The 24,465-nt window shown below is 37.7% G+C and overlaps 1 protein-coding gene across 1 annotated transcript in view; it reads left to right on the top strand.

The window, feature by feature from the left end:
• The first annotated feature begins 235 nt into the window (after positions 1–235).
• Positions 236–24,465, top strand: part of LOC137398590 (nuclear receptor subfamily 5 group A member 2-like) — a 42,854-nt gene continuing 18,624 nt past the window's right edge. Inside the window, exons 1-2 of the mRNA XM_068084751.1 lie at positions 236–315; positions 5,831–6,030. Coding sequence (XP_067940852.1) covers positions 5,850–6,030 — 181 coding nt within the window. The 5' untranslated portion in view covers positions 236–315; positions 5,831–5,849. The remainder of the gene's footprint in view (positions 316–5,830; positions 6,031–24,465) is intronic.

Below are 24,465 nucleotides of genomic sequence, written 5' to 3' on the forward strand. Positions count from 1 at the left end.
TTATGGGTTGTTTTACGTTAATTTTTTTAACCTGCACTCATATGGCATGTTATACATATACACATGCACTATATAAGTAGTCTATTTTAGGAAAATTTGAGCCTGCAGTTTAAGTTCATTAGAACTATTTTTGGCGGAGTTGTCACCTCATTTTTCTGTTCCTAACAAAATCGCCGACGGAGCAATCGTTCGCTGCGGAATAACTTTCTCGAAGCAAATGTTAAGGGCGAGATTTTCTACTGGGTGGTTTGGTCAAAACTATAAAACACATTCATGCTACCAGGACTTGGAAATAATTCATATTTTTATAACAAGGTGTGATAATTTGCATTATTTAACCGCTTGTTGCCAACTCATGCTGCTCTTTGTTTGGTGAATTTTCTGTAGATATATTAGTTTTAGCATCAATATACATGTATAATAATATAAACTCATAACGAACTTATAGGAGTATCGGATTAGATTTAATTAATGCAGTAGTTACGCCTCAATTAGTCGATTATAGCGTTTGATTTACATTAGTACTGCTTAACTTCACAGTTTTTAAAATGTATTGACATTGCAAGAACATTATAACTCATAAATACCTATAACTACAATCATAACTAAGCCTAATGCTGGAGTCTAGGTGAACCAGAGTATCAACAAAATTTTTACTTCTGAGGCACTTTCTCAAGGCCCCTGGGGCTAATTACAAGTGTGCTATATCTATCGAGTAAGTGTCGAGTAAGTATTATAAATACTGCAGAGCTTTTTTTAGCCATTTCATGGATAGATCCATTGTTATTCCCACAAGTTTGACCGCATGAAATTATCGTCATCTGCAGCACAGGTGCCTCAAAAATCTGTGTAGTCTGTGTATCAAAAGTCCATCAAAAGTCTGTGTATAGATGTTTTTGAGTTTCCTGTTTATTCAAGGTTTAGTACTGTTCGGCTTATAGGTGTGTGCTCGTAAAAAGGTATGAATGATACAGAAAGAGTAGCGCTAAGACTAATAGTTGACTAACTACGAATACTTTATTTAATGACTATTGACTTGTTTTTCAGAATGGGTAAGGATAGTTGTTGATCGAAATTAGCATTTATCTAATTGCTTTACAAACTTAGATTAAGATAATATGATCATGTCCATTTTTATTGCTCAATTACCTTTAGAGAAGGCTTGATTTGGGGTGCTCAACAATTTTAAGACATTTTGAATTGCAATATTAAAGTAAAGACCAAAACATTTAATAACCTTTGCGATGGTACTTTTACTCATTTATATTATTATAACGTGGCACCAACCAAGTAATTATTTGACTGGAAATGACTTGGTAACGATCAGAAAGATGCAAACAACAAAGAATGAGATAGGGGTCGGCAAGTCGGGTGCCAAGAGCAAATTTCGGTTTATTTGGTCGTCACTGAAATTGCATCATATTAAAATAGAAACCTTACACAAACCACACAGTTGGTTAGCTGTTTGTGCATTCTCAATGCAAAAACTGACGATCATTTGCTGGACCGCTGCATCCCAATGGTCAGATCATCAGTTCATTTCACGCAATATTTAAATTCTCACAAGTAATTATAACCGGCCATCGGTTTGTTTATGGTACAATTGAGTAACATCCTGTTCATAAATTAACCAGGATATCGCTATTGTGCTAAATGGCTTTCACATTGATGTAACTGAATATTAAGCTGTATCTTGTTCAGATATGTCAAGTATAATTTCGCACTATCTCAGTCGGCAGTTTTTCATTTCAAGTCTCGAAGATTTTCACGCAAGCTTAAAATCATATAAGTACCATGGAGGTAATTTCAGAGTATGCCTCACATTTCTTTGTTCCGACAGTTTTATTGACATAGGTTTCCGTAATTGAAATTTATCACTAATGACAATGAGAAAAAACATAGTATGCAGAAAAATTAATTAGGTCCAAAAACTGATCTAATTTATATCCTAAACTGAAATAAACAATAAAACCATAGCAAACTTGACTTGGTTGTTTCAAAACAAACGAAGTTAGATAGGTTAGTATTTCTTGTTCATGAAAATGGAATATAATTTGATGGTGTTATTTATTATCTTTTTCAAAAAGCCGGGTGATGTCTGGAATTTCTTTCATTTACAACCAGATAACCTGCAGCTGTATGTTAAAGATGCTGGTTCTCAGCAATCAGATGGAGCTTGAGACCTTTTTTTTGAGAGCCATTTTCAGTGACCTGGAAGTAGGCACGGAGCATATAAGTTTTTAGAAGAAAAAAAGGTTTTTAGACTAAAAGTGATGAAATTATATCAAAGATGTGAAAATGCATAGTATTTAGTCAAACTAACACCCATACAGTGACAAATAAGGTTTCATTACTATAGCTTATTCATAATGAAACTGTAAAACTAAGCATGGTTTTATCTGTTTAAAATTGTCTTTGCAAGTGCTTGTTATTAATCTTGTGATTTCATAATGCTTGCATCGTTAAGCGTATAACAATGGTATGTGAAGAGGCTCAGGGCGTAGAAGGACAAGGTTTGTATACCATGTCTTCTCATCGGGGTGTTGCTTTACGAATGTTAAGGCTCCATAAAATCTGTATGTATAGCTGTCATTCACCGCGTTTCCATTCTTCTAATGGTTTTGAAGTCACTCTTTGTTGACGAATTTGCACTATAACGTTTCAATGATTCAAATTTGCATGGAGTATATAAAAATTTCCAGAGTTGATGATGTACAATAGCTCGAACAAACTAAAAACGCTGAAAAAGTCTTTTTTGTTGTGAATTCTACTTTGTTTACTCCAAGTTTGCGTGATAACCCTCTATCAGGCCAAAAACTGGGCACCTCTTTCTGCAAGTGAAGCATTGTTTATTGGTCATTAAAAGCAATGATCCATTGTAATGAACCCTGAAGCATTCTAGTGAACTTTTGGATTTGAATCTTTTGTAGGACATTGCTATGCAGTCATCCTTGCAATGATACGTCATAGGTATCTAGCGACACACACGGTTTAGCGAGTGTTGTTAGAATGAATGGTTACATCTCTTATGATTGGACGATGATTTATGTTTTATGATGTTTGCTTTGCCATCTTTATCTTTTGTGCACTGGCTGTTTTATGGCAGTTGTTTTCGGGTTAAAAACACGTCTTATTTTGCTAGGTAACATTTTAATATTGCGGTCAAGGTTGTCGAAGTCTAATGATCGCCATCAAAACCTGTTCAGCTTCATGACATGATCATTAATAATGTAAAGTCTTAGCTTACAACAATCAGCTTAGCTTGCAAAACACAATCGGCCGTATTTCAGATCACACAATTTTCAAAGTCCTTCAATAGTATTGGCTCGAATAGTATTGGCTCAGAATGTGACGTGCTTGTGAAAGCTCTTGGACCAATTTGTTTTAAAACAAATTTTTGCCCTCGTGAATAAACTATAACTTGTAGGCTTTCTAAAAGCATTTTAGCCTCAAATTGCCAAACATGTTTTCTAAAAGGCCCCTTCATAGTGCTATAGAAACTAGGTAAACTTATTTCTTGCACAAAAAAGCTTAAAAGCGATAAAACGCTTTTTATTAAAAAATTGGTAAATTAGTAAGACTTTTTCTTAAAAAAAGACTAATTCCTGAGAGCATAAACATCATCAATAATCTTTTTTGGATTAGTTGAAAAAAACTCTATTGCTATATACCGTATATGTGATTTACCAAAGTTTCTCTGAAGGTTCATGCTATGTTCATATGTTAAGTGATTAACGGACCACATTGCCTAACTTTTATTAATAAATAATGTATGCCTGAGAGGGTCATTGATGTCATTTCTGTCAGATAGTCAAGTAAGGCTGTCTTTGGTTGGGTTTTGTTTGATTTCATGTATATCCACTATAATTAAATTATGGTGAGTATTTTTATGAGTTAACAAAATTTGTTAAAATTAATGAATGAAAAAAGGACCCTCATTTGAAATAATGTTTGGTTTTTCGCAAATATAATAAAACCCAAAAAATATATTCTTAGTTGCTGATATTCTTACGATTTTTGTAAAGTAATTAAACATCTAGTTTTTCATTTACTATTTATTATAGTGAGAGCTGTACTTGTTCGAAGCACAGAGGTTGAGAAAGAAGGTTGCATCATACAGTATTTGAAATCATTAAATTCTAATTGGTAGATGGACACCCCAACACTTGGCCCAATCGACCGCCTTTTAGTATTGCCAAATAACAATGTATATGGTTGAAATATGCGTTTTATGGGCACCTGGCAATCACTATGCTACAGACTGCCTGTCGCTAGTTAGAACTAACTGGAGCAGTGTTCAGGGAGTGTCTGTACTACCTGAAAAAATAAAATGCTTCAACTGATGGCATATAGCACTGTTAGTTTTTGTTTCTATATTTAAAGGAATAGTGCTCCTTGCACCTTAATGTGCTTTCTGTATTTTCTGTGATGAAGACACGTTTTACGTACAATCTACTAGGTCTTCTATTGGATTATCACAGCCTTTTTAATGCATGCCTTTTGGTTTCAAATTGGCTATTGGAGAACAGGTCATACAAGGATTGACAGCTATTCCTAGCAAAATAAAGGCCCAGACATGAGCAAAAAAGATAAAAACACTACCAAGTTCAACTTATTCGCTACCATGATTCATGTAGTACAATTCGGCAAGGTGTTTGCGTATGACCAAAAACTGTAGCCTATGGCATGACCCGGAGTCGTCATGTATGGCTTGGGTTGGACATGCTCACAGTCTCAATGGAAATGTATGGAAAATGTCCGAGCTCGTTCTGCAACACATTTATGGATTTTTTTAGTATAAGTTTGGTGTCAAAATACTTATTAGTTATTATAGACCGTGTGGTTCAAAGGTTATGACACTTTATGCATGGCCGTGACTATATTAGGTTTTACACAATACGTAATCATGTTTCGGTAAAGAATTATATTTGGTAGCGAAAGAATTAAAAATGTGTTCACGCCCTCATAACATACTAAACCCTTTAGCGGCGTAAAACACTTATTTGACGAATCAGAGGTATTCGTTTAGTTTCTTAGTTTTTCAGTACACATGTTAATCGTACTATTTTCACATGCATGCATGATGGAATAGGTTCACGCTTATAGTGAGGCTTCACCCAACTGGTCAGGTCAGAACACAATTGGTCAGAAACTGGTCAGGTCAGAACACAATTGGTCAGAAACTGGTCAGGTCAGAACACAGTTGGTCAGAAATTGGTCAGGTCAGAAAATGTAATTAGTTAAGATTTTTCCATTAAGATTTTTCCCACAGCCAATTTAATGGTAAATGGATTACCAAAGCTGACAGTTATTTTCCACGGAGGGAACAATCAATTTTTTTCAAGGATTAATATACTGTTAGCAAAAGCACTCATGATTCGAAGCTATTTGCTGCAGTAATCCCTCATCATTCATGATTAATAGGGAGCAATGCCCCGGGAAGTGACAATCTGTAAAGTAGAAACCAATAAACTCATCCAATAAAGTCACTTTATCATCAATTGTAAGGATTTCTCTCTTTTTCTCAAGTTCATTTGACAATTTCGATGGTCAAGAGTAGTGATGACAAGCGTCACAAGCCCATTGTACTTTTGCACTTCACAAAATGAAGCAGGAAAACTGCTCCATTTTGCCTACTGCCCCCCCCCCCCCGGCAACTGCTATCACAATGATGCTCATACTAGTTTTTTAATTACCATTACTAGTAAATAATTTAATTTAGACCAAAATATATATTTTATTTTTGTGCAGAAGCTGGATGGTCCAGTGATAGTATGTAGAACTATACTAGGTCTACAGCCACCTTAATATCTTGTTCTTCGTTTACAAGATGCGTGCTTTGCAAGTCGATGGCTGACAGCCCAACGACCTCTCTGCATATCAATGATGAGAGTCAGACGTTAGGCATGACAGCATCTATTCTGAACTCGGAAAATATTCAGGCAGAAGGGGATGCATCCACTCGGACTGAAGGCAAGAAGCCAACCAGGAAATATCGACGAAAGTCTTCTATAACGGGCGCTGTGAAAGGTAGGTGCGATTGTGAACTTGACTTGAATGGTCGATGCAGAACGTCACACAACATTGTACATAACTCATAAACTAATTGAGTATTTGTATTGGCCTGACTGGTGAACTGAAAGTATTCCTCCTGTAATTCTATTTTTGGGCAAAGATGTCCGCACCTTAATGTACCGAATGAGGCAATGCCTGAAAAAAATACAGAGATATTTCTTTCCTTTGCCCTAATATACAAGTACAGTAGACGCTCCTATAACGTAAACCTCTTAACTTTTGTTCCACATAATATAAAAAGTTTATGTGAAACTTTTGCTTTGTATTACATAAGAAGTTCCATTTTACCATCAAGTAAGAGTTCTCAAATTTGATTCGAATAGCAAGAAACTCTTAGCTGGCCCTAACAATGTTGTCGTCTCTCTTGTCACACTTGGGAAAAAGCGACGTATTAGTGTAGCTCGTTTATATATACACGAGTATTATTATATAGTTTAGTGTGCCATGAGAGGTCATCAGGTGTGCCGATATAGTGCAGACGATGAGTAGCTGCACAATTATCTAGAAATTTATACATAAGGCCGATCGATTCATACGGCTGTTAGAGTGTCGTTCTACCAAGCTGTATGTCATAAACTGGAGTCTCGTTGAAAGAAGTTTTAATCCTAACCTCTAACTCTGTCAATGGACCGACTGCAGAAACCGCTTTTCTTCTAGTAAAAATATTTTTTGCTGTTTAGTTATTTTCATCATTTACAATAGTTTTATTAATTTTTCTCCTGCTGTCTAGGAAAAATTTGAAAAAATCGATGTAAATTGACATTGAAGGTGTGCTCTCTCCTTAACTTATTGTAAAATTCCTGTAATTTTCGGCAATAGACTAAGAAAAAAGGAAAACATTTGTTAATACAAGCCAACATTACTATAGCTACTGTTCAGTCATTAAAAAGTTGAGTTAATTTTTTTGTGAGGTGAGTTTAAAGAAAATCTTAAAATGGATTCGGCTATTTACATGTATAACATCGCATAACATAACATTCCTGGAACAGATTATTTACGTTGTAGAAGCGTCTGTCATATCTTTATTTGCTTCATCCCAGTGCTCCATTGTACTGTTGCAAATTATGACTTAGCTCAAGTGGCTATGAGACTGAACATTGAGAGAGGAACCTCTAGTCTAGAGGCATTAAGGCATTAAATTCTGACCGAATTATTATTCTGACCGAATTAATTCAAACGGATTTTCGAAAAATTGATATACTGCTAGTACTCATGCAAAGTTTTGAGAATCAATGCAGATATCGTGTTACTGTAAAATGCGACTTATTCAGAAAAAAATTCTCAGCAAGTCTCTACAAGATAAGTATAAAGTTCTTTAGCGAATCCCACTCTCGCAAATTTCTGTGCAGATAGGATGCACTGAGTTTATGACGATAGCGATTTTGCTTTTTCGTTTTAAAAATTGATTAGCAATGGAATTGCTTGAAGGTTGACTTGCAACAAAATTCACATGACAGTTATTTGGTATCAAAAGAGTCACCATGTCTTACTCTGTTGTGTTGTAGGTGCCACATGTGTGGAAATGTGATTACAAGCTCTTAAAAGCTCAAAAATGAAAAGCCGCCGTAGATTGGAATCTCTTTATTTCTCTGATGTAGTCATGAAATTTGGTTATCGTCTTGTCACGTGATGTTCTCACGTGAAAGGGCAATAGAAAGCTCAATATAAAGCTTATCGTAGCACTAGTTTATGACAAACACTTCGGGTTTTACCGAAGACCCCGTACCAAATATAGATGCTCGCTACTTTACTGTTTTGTTTCGCTTTGATCTAATCGGCAAGTCGTAATCTGATCATGTGACCCAATACTTCGCAAATAATTTCTGCAGCACTTTTCGATTATCACAAATGACCAACAGGCTCGTCATGTTTATCAGAAAATGATAAGTACTCCTTCAAGCTAAGGCTAAAAAATTAAACGAATTTTTACGGTAAGCTATAAGATATCACTGCTAAAAGTGACAGCATTAAAATGATGATAAAACAGACGCGTAAGAACAATAGACATGGTTTTAGTGAATGCGTGAAGTATATTTGTGAAATATTTGGACGAATAAGGTTGCATGAAAGTGTAAACAGAAACCATCTAACACAGCTACGTCACATTTGAGCCGTTTTGGAAAGAGAATCCAAACTACGGCGGTCTCGTGTGGCTGCGATTAACTGTTCGTTTTTGAGCTTTTAAAGAGCTTGTAATCACATTCCCACATATTTTGCGCCTACAACACAACAGAGTAAGACATGGTGAATCTTTTGATATCAAATAACTGTAATGTGAATTTTGTTGCAAGTCAACCATTAACTAAAGGATTTTCGATTGGTGGCGTGTGATTGGCAACAAGGTTGTTTCATTGGAGACCAAATTTGAATGGTCTAGCTAATTGTGTAGGCTTCGTAATGAAAAGAAAAGTGAAACCCTATTAATAAGCCAATACATGCTAAGAGATGTGCCCAAATTAATCAGTTACTTTTAGGTGATTGGGTTTGCTCTCATCAGCTATAGTAATAGTTATGCGTACATCCATTACAGACCAGCACATTTCCCTCTCACCCAATGGCTCTTGGCTGTTACTAGGCGTGTGCTGAAGATAGTTAGCCAGGAGTCCTGCGTGCACAGCCACAGCTGGGAGTGTTTGAGCTTTGCATAGATAAGGGACCGTGCAACTTCTTATCATCTAGGGCTCTAGGCTATAGAGTGTTGCAATAGGAATTCCCTCTCAACTTGGGAATTAAGTATGATATGCCTAGCAGGTCTGCTACTAAAATAGACACTTTGTCACCATGCCTGACACTTCTAACTGTACCTCTAAAAGGTCACGGTTGCATCTAATTAACTGCCTTGCAAGCTCTACCATTCTTTAATTCTATTTGTAATAAGAAGCTTTGTCCTCTAGGGTTAAACCATACAGTAACTGTCACGAACAACTTTTATCGTACTCTCTAGGTGAATCAGACACGCTGATTCCAATTTTGTACTCAAAATAAAGATTAGTTCACTAACTTTCAGAGTAATCAAGGCTTTTTATAGCGTTTTAATATCGGTCTTGTAAACAACACGATCGGCATAACAAGCTCCGCCCATAAATACGTGACGTAACCTAGCTTTTTAGGAACAGAAGTTATGTAGGGATGTTTAGACCGATTTAGAATAATAGATATGGGTGTTTTAAAATCTATTAATATCTAAATTCAGCCTTAAAAATAATATCAGTCTTTTCTGAAAGGTAGATAAGCTATTTAACATTGCATATTTAAAAAAGCGCGATAACAACGCGAGCTTGTGATAAAACCGCGCTTTTTGAGCTCATTTTCCTCGGCGTCCTGCCCATTTAAACGTCATGTAACAAGCTAAGAGCAATTTTAAATAGTTTATCTACGTTTCATAAAATTCTGAAATTATTTTACAGGCTGGATTTAGATAATAATGGGTTTTAAGACACCCGTCTCTATTATTCTAAATCTGACTAAACATTCCTAACTTCCGTTCCTGAAAAAGCTAGGTTTCGTCACATATTTATGGACGGAGCTTGTAATGCCGATTGTGTTGTTTTCGAAACGGATATTGAAACGCTTTAAAAAAGCCTAAATGACTTTGAAGGTTAGTGGACTAATCTTTATTTTGAGTACAAAATCGGAATTAGCGTGTCTGATTTACCTAGGAACAACGATAAAAGTTGTTCGTGACAGTTATGGTTTAATACTCGCTGGAATTCGTTGGAGGAAATATCTTGTGGCTGTCATCAATACCTCCATCTTCAATAGAGTATTGTCAGATGTTTCTAAGGGAACAAAACACTCTGTTTAAATAGCCTTAACTCGATTAGCTGCTATGTATAAAAAGGTGGGAGGGCTTCATGCATGATGTATGATAATCGAAAGTAGTAACTTGTTTCCTCGCTTTACTGCCCACTTATCTATTCGTTTTCACCCTCTCTGACTGACAAGGTTAAATTATATTTAGCACATTCTTGTTTCGTATGAAACAAAGGCTCAATACACAATGAAAAACATACATACTCGGAATATATGACAACAATATGTTATTACAAGGTCATTCTTAAAATTGTCTAATGTTATCACACAGCAGCAATACATAAAACAACTCACTCGATGATTTTTGACTGCTTTCGTAACGCGCCTCAGCTATTATCTTTGGAGGTGAGTAAAATGTGCAAGTCATTTTCAGGATTGATGACGTTACGATACTTATTTTGGATCTATAGAAGAGATGAACATTGAATCCTGCACCATGCCAAACAACAGCTCGTACCACTTCAAGGGGGTACGAGCACATGTAAGTGGTGTTCATGAAGACGCAGGAATCAATGTTCATCTCTTCTATAGATCACGAATAAATATAGTAATGTCATCAATCCTGAAAATGACCTGTGCATTTCACTTACCGAAAAAAGAGAGACAATTTAACAAGATAATAGCGGAGAAGAGACAGTAAAAGGTCAGAAACCATAGAGTGAGTTGTTTTTTATATGTTGCTGTTTTGTGATAACAATAAACTCTTCTTTGGGTGACCTTCCAATAACATATTGTTTTCATATATTCTGAATAGGTCAGATTTTCATTGTGTTTTAAGCCTTTGTTTTATTCAAAACATAGGGGTATAAGATTGCTCTCATTTGCCCTAGGGCTTCCAGGTTAAGGATGTGAGTACCTCGCAGTACGCTCGGAGTACCCATAATCTGGAAGCCTTACTTTTCAGTGTAGTTGCATTCTTAAAGCATCATTCTTATAGCAGCAAATAAAATTTACCCGGTTGCTGCCCGTAGCTGTTGTTGGTCAGCACAAGAGTTGGCTGCTTTGTATTGAACCATAGGCATTTAACCATAGACATTAAACCATAGACAGATAAAGCATTTTCAAAGTATATTGTGTAGGTGAAAGTCAGCACTTTTATGAACGGTTTTGCTGCCAGGGTCTCGCAGCTGATGTGGAAAAACTTCAATCATCCATTAAGGGCAGCCACCACAAAACGACCTTAGTACTATTTGTAGCAGTCTAGGGGAGGGCTTATCAGCGACTCTGTTGTAAGTGAACAAACAAGCAGCGGTTCTTATCGCGATCTTTTTTACTGAGTGTGGTTGTCATCGAGATCTAGCGCCGGGTTCGAAAACTTAGCTGACGGAAAGTCCAAGTGACTACAGCTTACCATTTTGGAAGTGTAAAACAGTCAGCAGGTTGGATGTAAAGGTTCCTTTTTGTTGATGGTCAAGTTTTGTAGAGGGTACTATCATACGACTGATCGTAATTACTATTGGGATAGTAATTATGATCGAAAATTACTATAGCATCTGAAAAGGTTATCAGATGTCGTACAAATGAAGCATGTATGGAAAAGCGAATGATGCTTATGAAAATTTTGGTCTTGGTTAAATTATGTACATCGTTTGACTGAAGTGAACTTGACCAGCACGATAGGTGGAGTGATAAGGTATATTATATGAACTGTAATGCATAGGTGAAATTGCAAGATTTATAAGGTAAACCGTTCTTTTTTATGGTACCATCCGATAATTATTTTTTACCTATGTATTTTCGCTATCCCGGATTCAGTCTTTTGCGTGCATATGCAAGGTGAGATAGTTGCTGATAACGAGAAGATTGTCTTGCTCTGCTGTCAGATAAGGCTTGGTCTTTGGTCTTCAGTAGCAGTGCCAAGCCAGCCCAGTCTGTGAGCTACTAGTGACTATTGTAGAGAGACAACATCATCGCTCAGCCATCGGTAGGTATGAGAGGCTGCTGTACACTTCAGCAGCTCTGACAGAAATCAGAGTTTGTCAAAATCTTCAAATATTTCACAAGGTCTCTCAAAAATTGTCATTTTTCTAAATTAACAGGAAGTTCAAATCGCAAAATGAAAACGGAGTTCATTTCTGAAAGGAAAATAAAAACACTCATGAAATAGAATACTCGATTTTTTCTGATGAACAATTGGTTTAAAACTGGGTACTCGGTTATTGTTTCTGGCACGAGACGATTGGTTCATATATGACGCAGGCAGAATTTGGAATGGTTGCTGACAAAGTGCACCAACATTAGAAACAAATGGAGTGTGTTATCATCTCATTTACTCCTCTATACTTAGACGCTTGCTATCAGTGCTCCGTCAGTTGTCTTCTGTCAGCTCAGTTCTTATGACGTTCTCTATCACCGTCAGTTCAACTTCTCGAGGTTACCTCTCTCTAATCTTCCTCATCTGTCCTCAGACCTCTTGAGGTATTTGCAAGATTACATTATCTTTATTAAAGTTTATTTCTACTTAATGTTTATTATTGGTATAACTTTTCAAAACAATTTCAACTACCAGTAAGTTACAAGAAATAGTTGGAAGACCAGTTAGTAATGCTTAGTGCTTGTTGTCTTACTGGCTACCATCTGCACAGATATTTTAGTTGAATGGCCGTGCCAAAGACATGGCCATGGTTGCTCCCACGGGTAGAAAATTACAATCTTTTTTATTTACTTTATTATTTTTACGTTGTTTTTTTTAGAAATTTTGTTTTTGGTCTATTGTGCTTATGTGAATTGCCTGTGTATGCATTGCACATCAGAATGCCAGGTAGCTTACTTTTTAGTATTTAAAAAAATCTTATATTTCTTGCATTCAACCGTCATATAGAGTTATAATGTGCAGACTACATGTAAGTTAGTGAAGGAGAGCTACTAGCAATACGAATGAAAGCCAAAGGCATAAAACTGCACTGAACTATGTAAGCGGTTTTTTATTTTGTGATCATCGATTTGGTTCCTCATTCGGAATGTAAATACCAGTTTGCCAGTTTTTTCAATACAGGTTTCTTTTGTTTGAATCTACAAAACCAAACTGGGAGAATACTCTTCAATACTCACACGTGAGTGATAGCAGTGAAGAGTTTGCTGTCATAATGTCATTTATTAAACAGAGTAGAGAAGGAATACTGTACCAGTTACAGTTGCTACCTCACAATTAATCCTACTTAGAGGTTTACTCAATAAACTCATGGGTCCTAACTTCAACGGTCCTTCCGTAGCATTGTACTACACATGCAGTCAATTATCTCCATTCAACTTGCTAATTCATAGCGGAGGAGTGCTTACAAACCTATTGTATTCACACCGATACAAGATTGTAAAAAAATACTAGTTTTTTTGCAAATTATGGAAAAAAATAACTATTGTGATTTTGCCTAAAAAATCATGATTCAAATCAACGATTTAAATCATTTAATTTCTTTTGTGTGCCAACTCCGGTGGTTCTATGCAAAAAACTCGCAGTTTATAGTTATAGCAGCACCTGACTGAGTCTGTTTAGGGTCGTAAAAGATCCTTAGACCACGCTGCCGATTTTTAATTATATATGAGCCATGTTTGTTTGCCTATTGTTTTCAGTCGTTAATAATTTATTATTTTTGATGTTACAATTGAGCTGATGTCATGCTTCATTCTCTCACCTTTAAATTATGTATCCGAATTGTATTATTAGCATTATCTAGATAATACTTTCTGGATACTTCCAGTTTCTTATCTGGATAATGGCACTTCATTATCTGGGTAATTGCATGATAAAGTCAATGATTATAAAGTAAATCAGCAGTGAGCGCAAATTCACTTTTGTATGTTGGTTTGTAACTTTGACCCCCATGTGTATGAACAAGATTGACCGCTGTTGTAAATCTTGTGTTTGTATCAAGCGATTGCTAATCAAATGTGGGTGCTTTGGACAGATCTTGCCAGACTATCGGTTCCCTATGAATAAGTTTGTCCAACAACTTTTTAGCAAAATACAATCAGTGGTTCTGAACACTATATGAATTCTTCCACAAAGATCTGGCAATACAGTAAACCTTCCTACTTTATGACTTCAATGTTATTATGGCTTCGCTGTATCGCGGTTTTCAGTAGCCTACATTTGTATACTTAGAGCAAAACACCGTCAGCCTCGTTGCTAAAGCCTGGTTTCCATATGACAACGCAATGATCGCGCGCGGCCCAGTGATCGTGCGCAATGCATTTCTTGGGCCGCGAGGCAGTGTTTCCATATCGCGCGTAAGCTCCATGCTTGCATTGGACAGGGTGGATATTTTCCTTACTTTTTCGTAGGAGAGACATATTTCTTCGGAAAAACTGACCTCCGTTGCGAAATTACGCTGTCATATAAAAATCAGGCTTACTCTTTCGTACGGGAGACCGATTTCTTCGGAACAAAGCCTTTCGCTGGAATTGTGGGATAGGTTGAAAAGGTCTAGCGGTGTATTGTGGGATACATAATCGCACGCACCCATCGCAAGGATCCATTCTGTTGGATACTTGCGATCAGCGTACGCACGTCGCGCGACCGTCGTACGTTGACGTTTCCATATCACAACTGGCCTACGCACGACGTCGTGCGCCTTGTTGCGCGCCTTGCGCTGTCATATGGAAACCAGGCTTAAGGCATGAATGATAGAGCACAGTTCGTTGATATTAATATCCCTGGGCGCTGAGCTGGTTTATATCAGTGATAAAAATAGATTCTACCAGGAATATCTCTAAAAATAAATAATGAATGGAATTTGACCATCTCTCCTTCATCTACAGGGAATCAATCGCCCATAAGGGCTTTCCATTATTTTGATGTCCTCATTCTGATTGGCTCAGGAATGTCAGCAGGACTTAACTCCGTTAATCCTGAGTCATGCTTCACTGTTCAGTTATCATTCATTTCTAAAGGGCTTCAGAATTGTATATTCAATACACTATACAAGTCTGTTGCGCGTACATAAACATGTACATGTACTTACATTTATAATAACTAGTACGTTCAGGTACCTTCAGTACCTGGCGGGATCATCAGATGTAATAGCTATATAGGTATACAATTATTTTTTAACTCTTTCACTACCGCTTGAAATTCTGACCGAATTATTATTCTGACCGAATTAATTCAAACAAATTTTCGAAAAATTAATATACCAGTAGTATTTACGCAATATTTCGATAATCATTGCAGATATCAATACTACTGTAAAATGCATCCTATTCAGAACAAAAATCTCTACAGTCTACAAGATAAGTATAAAATTGTTTAGTGACTCTCACTCTCGCAAAGTTTCAGATGCTTCCTTTGCATTGAAAGAATGCGGTGAGTTTATCATTGCCATGACGATAAGGATCTAGTTTGCCCTATTTGAAAAATGATTAGAAATGGAATTGCTTAGCAAAAAGATTTTCAATTGGTGGCGCGTGATTGGCAGAAACATTTGATTGGTCTAGCTAATGTGTAGGCTTTGTAATGAAACGAAAGGTAAAACTCTATTGATAAGCTGATATATCGGCTTACGGTCTATATGTCTATTACCGCGAAAGCCGATACATTGGCTTACTGTAGCGAAAGAGTTAATTCAGTAAGTTAGTCGAAAGGCGCAGTCGATATCGTGCTTGGCTGCAAAATGGCGTAGCCGAGTATGGTTCCTATGTGAGACAAGCTTTTTTAACGTTCTTAGGTTAGATTTAGACAGACACTCTTAATGTATTTAAGATTATCGTACTTTTCCAGCTATTAGCCGCTACTTTTTTCCTGTGTTTTGAGCCATACGGCTTATTCTGTCGTTTCTTCTTTCACCGCTAGGGCGCATTAAATGGAATCTCCGGTTAGTGCATGAAACAATGCCTAACGATACTGTTATGCTAGGCACTGGGTTTAAAATCTTCTGGTAATACGGAACAGTGCCAAACCGCACTGTTCTGTTTTAACTATCCAAGTTGCTGCCGTGTTAAAAAAGCACCGTCATGAGTTCTGCGGCCTACACAAAAGGTGCAGCCTATGTATTGTTCTATTACCAGTTTTTTTAAATAAAGCAGATGAGGCTTATATTATATAGGGTAAGTATGCGTAAAGTAAGTACTTTGAAAGCAGTTTAAGGATGAACTTACACAAAATTTTCGTAGATTTTATCAAAAAGTGTTTTATTTGATTTTATTTTGTATTATTTTTTATTTTGTATTATTTTTTTATTTTTTATTCTGTTTGAGCATTTGTGACTGCCACGATGTTTCACGATTAAAATTGACAAAGGTTGATCACTGTTCCAATGCTTTGATCAAGTGCTATTATAACATCTATAGTTGCAAAGATGCGTAATGCTGCAACTTTAGCGCGAAAGCCGATATCGACCATCTACGATAATACCTAGTGACGTCATTTCACAAGTAATTTTCATCTTAGCATTTTGACCGCGAAAGAGTTTCATCGATTTATTCCTGAAACACCTAGACAATCAGATCACCCCAAGCATCAGAAACAATCACAAATGATAGAGAAATATCGACACTTTTTGGTAAATTCTACTGAAATTTTGTCTAAGTTCGTCTTTAAGGGTTCCTAAGTGTTAAAATTATGACTCGTGCTTGCAGAAAATCTAGTTTTTATTTTACGGAAAATACTCTATTTCTGGTGTGTGTCTGGAACGTAACCCCACGAAGTTGAATGGATTACAATAGTCTATTGCTAGCAGGAGGAAGGAATCGGTTTTTGCTAGGTGGACTCTGGTACAGCTAGTAGTCATTGGCTACCTTCAATGCCTAAAATAGCACTCCACAGGCACAGATGCTCTGATGAGCCTTGAAATTTAGATATGCAGGAAGAGCTACCACCTGTGGTTCCCTGTCACCCAGTAGTCACCCTGAGATATCCAGTTCTAATTACAAAGATCATAAATTAAGCTCATGTCAAAAATATTATCAAAATACTAAGGTGCGAGTTATGTTACACGCAGTGGCTGAGGAGTGCATATCTCATACTGATTTTTGTTACCTCTGCTGAGCACCATTAAGATTAGATATGACTGCCTCTGTTGGCTACAATAGCCTTTCGTCTCTCATTTCTATCACTCTTGCATAGGTAGGTCAAGAACGATTTAAGTCTATGTGTACAGTCTCAACGATTGAGTACCATTTACGCATATTTTGAATGTCATTCATTGAGGCTGTACCTGGCTTTTCGCACCTGTTCTTCAACCCATAGCATTGAATGTTGAGGTTGTGGCCAGTCAATCTTCAATGCACCATTGCCGACAAGTTTTTTTTCTAAACACGATGCAGAAAATGTTTGACTTCGTACCAAAAATAATTCTCAACATACGTTTGAAGCTTTTTAATTAAGCCCACCGGTTTTGTACATGAATTGGACTCTCGGACATTTAATCCTTTCGCTGCCAAAGACGCATTTATGCGTTTTCTGGGGTCGAGTGCCGCAGACGCATAATTGCGACTTTTCCAGCAATTGCTCGTAACTTCATTTTATTATTCGTTGACAACATAACCCACGGTTTTAAAGGACTTTCAAGAAAATGACAACATTGTCTGAAGATATCTTTATAAAATTAGCCTGAAATAACGAAGCAATTTTATATTTTTGTTTGAAAACTACTAACTTAAAAACAAACAAATTTTTTGTGAGTTCATTAACTACCGCGCGCCAGTCAGAAAACAGGTAATTACTTATGTTGGTGACATTATAGCTAATTCAGATTTAGATTTTCGTGATTATACAAATAATTAAAGTAGCAGCAGTGACTCTGATAGTGGTGAAAGTAATAGTTTTGTAAGAGTAAGGAACATTGTGGAGGATCGTCTTAGCTTCGTAGCGATCGCTTCACATAGCTTTATTATCGCACAAAGTATAGATACATTGAATATTTTGCATAGCAGTGTTAGTTAAAATGTTGGCAAAATAAAATATGTTACAAAAATGTTCTACATGGAGTTTGAAATTGAAAAAATATTTTATACATATCATGAAGCAATATCGGCAATTTTGGGTTAAATGGCTGGCACTAGGCCGATAGCTATTTTCGTACAAGGTTGGCAGCGAAAGGGTTAAAAAAGAAGAGACCCGGTCTTAGTAGATAATAGCTATGTAGCATATGCAGCTATGTAGATACTAGCTATGTAGATGCTAGCTATCTAGCAATGGCTTGTATCTGCAAGTTAACCCCAAGCTATTTTTGTCATGAATATTATGCAACACTTAGCTGAGACAGTAGCATCAGTTGTGGATATAATTTCTATCTTTGAAACATTTGAAAGCAAACTTTACGTGGGTAACTTTGTCAGTCGCCTGCGCTGCCTCAAACCGTAGCATCTTCCCTGCAACTCGGGTTACTTCAGCGAGGATACAGTTGAAGACTTCTGAATTAGAGAGTTCATAGTTTCACTCGGGTTACTTCAGCGAGAATACAGTTGAAGACTTCTGAATTAGAGAGTTCATAGTTTTACTCGGGTTACTTCAGCGAGAATACAGTTGAAGACTTCTGAATTAGAGAGTTCATAGTTTTACTCGGGTTACTTCAGCGAGAATACAGTTGAAGACTTCTGAATTAGAGAGTTCATAGTTTTACTCGGGTTACTTCAGCGAGGATACAGTTGAAGACTTCTGAATTAGGGAGTTCATAGTTTCACTCGGGTTACTTCAGCGAGGATACAGTTGAAGACTTCTGAATTAGAGAGTTCATAGTTTCACTCGGGTTACTTCAGCGAGGATACAGTTGAAGACTTCTGAATTAGAGAGTTCATAGTTTCACTCGGGTTACTTCAGCGAGGATACAGTTGAAGACTTCTGAATTAGAGAGTTCATAGTTTCACTCGGGTTACTTCAGCGAGGATACAGTTGAAGACTTCTGAATTAGTGAGTTCATAGTTTTACTCGGGTTACTTCAGCGAGGATACAGTTGAAGACTTCTGAATTAGAGAGTTCATAGTTTTACTCGGGTTACTTCAGCGAGGATACAGTTGAAGACTTCTGAATTAGAGAGTTCATAGTTTTACTCGGGTTACTTCAGCGAGGATACAGTTGAAGACTTCTGAATTAGAGAGTTCATAGTTTTACTCGGGTTACTTCAGCGAGGATACAGTTGAAGACTTCTGAATTAGAGAGTTCATAGTTTTACTCGGGTTACTTCAGCGAGGATACAGTTGAAGACTTCTGAATTAGAGAGTTCATAGTTTTACTCGGGTTACTTCAGCGAGGATACAGTTGAAGACTTCTGAATTAGAGAGTTCATAGCTTTTTTTACTCGTTTTGTTTGGCTTAGTTTTCCTTCTGATTGTTGAGAGTTGTCCTCCACCGTCCCTCAGAAGGTACAAGATATCCTGCCTATAAGGTGCAACATTGTGTTATTGGTCAGTTGTCAATAGTTGCCATGACACTGCTGCTCATTTATATGCTCCTCATGCTTCCTCAGGAATAATCTCACATTCTTAGTGAGAGCACCAGTAGGCGGAAATGCGCAGGCGTTTGCAGGTGCTTGGTATTGTCAGATGTATTGCGTTTTCTTGGTGAGTCGGCGAGTTCATTCAGGTTATTCTTTAATAACAAGTAATGTGGTTGACACTGGTGAAGCTGTTTTATAATATTGGTTCCTATGTTTGCACATTAAGCCTGGTTTCCATATGATAGCGCAATGATCGCGCGCGGCCCAGTGATCATGCACAATGCATTTCTTGGGCTGCGACTCAGTGTTTCCATAGCGTGCATAGGCACCATGCTTGCATTGGACAGGGTGGGTATTGTCCTTACTTTTTCGTACGGGAGACCGATTTCTTCGAAATACAGCCCTCTGTTACGACCTTGCGCTGTCATATGAAAACCAGGCTTACTCTTTCGTACCGGAGACACATGGTGTTGTTCACATAGCGTCCGTTTGACTTCCATTCAAAGTACTATTGTACCAGTATGTTTAAATAAAATACCAGCATGCATGGCTGGTTTAGTTCACATAATAGTTCAGGCATTCTATATAGCAATCCATTCAATACAATGGACAGGGTTTTCAAGGCTAGTAGGCTACTTTTTGCTCACAGCTGAAACATGCGCACAGGGCAGAGCTGTAAAGATGGTATAATTTGATATACCGTAGTAACAAGATATGGTGAGGGAGAATTTTTTCAACTATAGTATGTTTGTGACAACTACACGGATACGTATTTGTCCAGTTCAAATCCACTGGGGAACATTCAATTGAATAAATTATTATGGTTTGACTGATACTTGCTCAAGAAATGCAGTTGAAAAGTCGCTGTATAAACAGTCAGGAGCATTATTTACTGTCGTGGGTGGAATCACCTCTTTTTTGGCTTTGAAACTATCTAGTGGCAATGAGAAAACCATCTTCACCGAAGGCATATCGATTGAAGGAGTCAGTGGAAGCAAGATGTAATCATTATAAATCTCAAAGTTGGTGTGTCTGTAGTTCGGTATGTTCAGTAATTGCTATGGAGACCTTGGAATAAAGAATCCGTATCGCACAAGATTTGATCTAGGAACCTCTCATTTGCCAGTGCAAGTCTTTACCAATTAAGCCAAACGCGCTTGATGGGTACATTGGGCGATATATGCCGTGATTTGGGTGAAAATATGTTACGGAGAAGAGTACCGCGATTTATGGATGCTCAACCATCACTGTTTCCATGACTCGCTTGATCCGCATTTGGGCTGTGCAAGTTGAGTTACTTTGCAATCGAACGTTTCAATGAACATCTGCACCATGCGCATTTAATGCAGACCTTGACCCCATAGGTCAAGTATTAACCTAAAGGCTGGTTCACACTATATCGCCGCATTTCATTGTTGGTGCTGCTATACTTCTGTAATCGTCGATGATAACCATGTTCACACTATCCCAAGCTCATCCGCGTTTGCATCATCAAATACTCCGTGACATTTATCTTTTTAACTTTTCGCGAAGAAACCTCTTTGTTTATGCATGCGAGAATCAAAAACTAGTCCCGCAGCGACTATCACGAACGGATATGAATAAACTAAGCTGTCCACGACCGTGAATTAGGATCGCTGAAATAGTTCACATTTGAAAGGCGGTCGTCGATGCTCGGCGAAGCATTGGTAAAGTCTGACAGCTGCAAACTTTCCCAAGCTGATGCTTGTCGTTGCCATCAATTCACGGTTCACATAATTGACGATGAACGCTGAAAGAGAAATGCTGACAAACGGCGACATAGTGGCAACTGGCCTTAATTAATGACTCTATAAATAGCTACAGTCTTGTCGCGCTAAGCCTAGCACCAATCGGTCGGAACGTCTGAGATGTCCAAAGGCTGTATACACTATGTTTCCATGATGCGCAGTGCTTCGGAGTTGCGCTATCTCCGAATCATGGAAACGGCGTCTTCGCACTGAAATCACTGCGCACTGATCAGTGCGAAGCCAGTGCAAATTCGCAGCAAGGAAACAGCGACTGCGCAGTGGCTGCGCATAGCTCTCATGCCGTGGAGACGGATTTTTCGATGGCCATAAACTAGTACAAAGGTTGTCCTGCTAATCTTGTTTTTTCACTATTCTTCCGATCTTCTTCCACATAAATTTAATTATGGTCTGCATTCCCGAGGATGATGAGGTGATTACTTTCCTGGACTTTGTTATCGATGCCAACACTTCGAAAAATAAGTGGCAAGTCCTAAATTAACGTTTAAATAATATATTACTTAAAAAATACTTATTAAAAATATATTACTATGTAAAGAGTGTGTTAAGGTTTGTAAAACCTTGTGAATGTGTATTGTAAATAAAAGTATGACGACAGAATCATAAAAAAAGACTGTTTATGACGTTCGGTATCCGTGATCGATTCTTTTTCTCCATCAGGCGATTCGATTTATACAATTTCTCTTCTCTGGCTAATTTGCGGTATTTGCTGAAAACCACTGCGCAGCATGGAAACGTACAATCCCCTCGACTTCGGAGGGGGCTGCTTCGCAGTACTGCGCGCCATGGAAACATAGTGATAGTGTAATGCGTCGCTGCATTGTAGGGAAGTATCAGAATGACAACTCCAGTTTGAATTGTCAAATCAATGTCAGCAATGGTACGATGAGTGTTGTGGGTGGCCTTCAGCAGTAAAAGATACTTCTCGGTGGTCGGATATGATCAATGGAGGATTTGTACCCCTAGTGCCAGGTGTCCCTCCAATTAAAATGTTTGGCTTATAATTCACCATGGTAAATACCAGGCCCGTATTCCCTGGGGCGACTGGCCGGCTGAGCCGCCCCAACTTTTTAGGATTTTCCGGCGGCTAAGTACAATCAAACTCGGATAACGCGCCCTCGGATAAAATGTAAAATTTTATCTCGAACACTTGATTAACTCGAGCGGATTTGTGTGGGCCGTTCCCACGCAATGATAAATTGCTTTAGATAACTCGTCCTCAACATCATTAACTCGAAAAGTTATTTGCCCAACGGCTTTGGGAACGGTTTTGATCGCTGTAGAATATCACTTTATTCCGAGCCATAGAGATAAACATCAACTTTTAGTATTTTCTAGGCATCCTATTATCATCATTGGCAAAATATTCTTATTAACGACTTTTATAAGGTTTGCCAAAGGTCAAGTTTTACCAAACATTAGCTTGGCAATGGCTCATCGGAAGCGTGGAAACCTTCGGATGAACCTAAAATAAAATCGGCAAAATTGATCTTTGTTGAAACGCTCAAAAGAAAGAAATGTCTTTTTTCTGAGCGTTTTAACTGCGGTCAAGTTTAGCCTATTTTAATCTGAAAACGTCCTGGCAGTCACATCACCTAAAACAAACCCCAAATAATAAAAAATAATTATACTTTCCGATAAAAAAAATTTTAAAACTTTACATGAGAGGCCTGGTTGAAGCAATACATGAAAGAAACCTGTTGGAGGGGGGCTTACACCGCCCCCTCCAAACCCCTAGATGTTCATAACTAGTCGCCTAACATTTGCCGCCCCAACTTGCAACCAGGGAATACAGGCCTGGTAAATACAAGCATGAGCCAAATCACACTTCCCGCAGCGCTTACACTGTCAACCATTGCTATAAGCTTAGCACTTTCTACTGATTTTACTAGGCAAGTTTTGCCATCCGCTAACAACCTTAGTAGGTAGACTGCAGAAAATCTGCTTCATCAACATTCCAGATATCGTCAGGTTGAAATAAATGTTTGCACATTGCCAATTCTAGATTGTCATGAAAGTCATTGATAATTAGCTTCGTAAAACTAATTCCTCTGATTGAACTAGTAGAACCTTTAGGCTTTCTGTAAGAGAGCTTAGAGTGAAACTTTCTAATGTCGTACATCTAATCCTCACCCGCGCGCATATGGCCGTCCTATGATTTAGGATACATAGATTTTGTTCTTTCAAGCAGACTCATCTGTGTGAGCTCTTAGCAGTGTTTTGATGCTGCAAGTAAAGAATTCATCAACGTAAGTTTCTGGTCTAACTTCTCATTGCAGTTTTTTGGGATGTTAGTGTTCTTACTGTTCCGGACAGCTGTTAAATATGGCTTGGGTATCTCTCGAGGCATATATGTGTTTAAGTCTTTTGTGTTACACCTTCAGCGAATTACTGAACAAGTACCAAATCAACGAACAGATTTTCATAACGCTTGTCGAAAAAGACAGAGTACAGTGAATGTAAAGTTTAAATGTAAAGTTGTGAACGTAGTGCTGGAAACTATCAACCGCAGTGCTGGTACAGTTTTCAACATCAAAGAAAAGCAACCCGATTAATCGAGTCAAATGCTGGAGATGTCACATGACAGTGACCACTAGTGACCTTATTACAGTCAGGACAAGTACTGGATATTCCCTAGCCTCTAATTGCTGAATAAATTATAGCATTTTGGCATTCTAAAGTGAACCCTGAACGTAGTGTCAAGTTTACAGATATAATTTTCAGACTGCGTGTATAAGCCGTACATCCAACTTTTAAACAAAATTTTAGGTTCACAGGTGTCAATTATAACATTCCTTGATCTGTTTTGTACATGAGCGCATGTATATCTAAACATCCTATAGTCATGCTTGGCTTTAATGCTCCTGTTAGATCGTCAAGGTCAGCATTGCTGTGGTGAGGGTCATCTTTGTCATCCTGATTAATGAATGCAATCGATTGATGATATAGATCTGTCTTTCATCTAGATATATAGATCTGTCATTTGCTGAGGGTAGTCATCGAGGCTTGGCTTACCTATAACGTTGGAGTTATCAACTCTATGCCACTTGTAAAGACAATCAATACACTAGCAGACGACCAGCTGACCTTAGTACATTAAGCATCTTCTAAACATGTATTTTATGATAAACTCGTGATCAAAGATTTATCGGCCTCAGGTTATCTTTCTCATGATGCATCGTAGAGGCATACGCATGCTCACTGCTGTCAACCACTGCGTTTCCGTGATCCAGATGATGGTAATTTGGAGTTGTGCGCTTGATGAGTGTTTTAATGGTCATTTGTATGATGCAGATTGCTGAAGGCACTTCGATAAAAAAAGACAATAATTTCAACATCAGGTGTCAAAGCAGCATGTCCAGAACTACTCAAATCAAAATAAGATAAACCGAAGGTTTGAAAATATTTAAAATAGAATA

This window comes from Watersipora subatra, chromosome 6 (genome assembly GCF_963576615.1).
Source record: "Watersipora subatra chromosome 6, tzWatSuba1.1, whole genome shotgun sequence".
Taxonomy (NCBI): Eukaryota; Metazoa; Bryozoa; class Gymnolaemata; order Cheilostomatida; family Watersiporidae; genus Watersipora; species Watersipora subatra.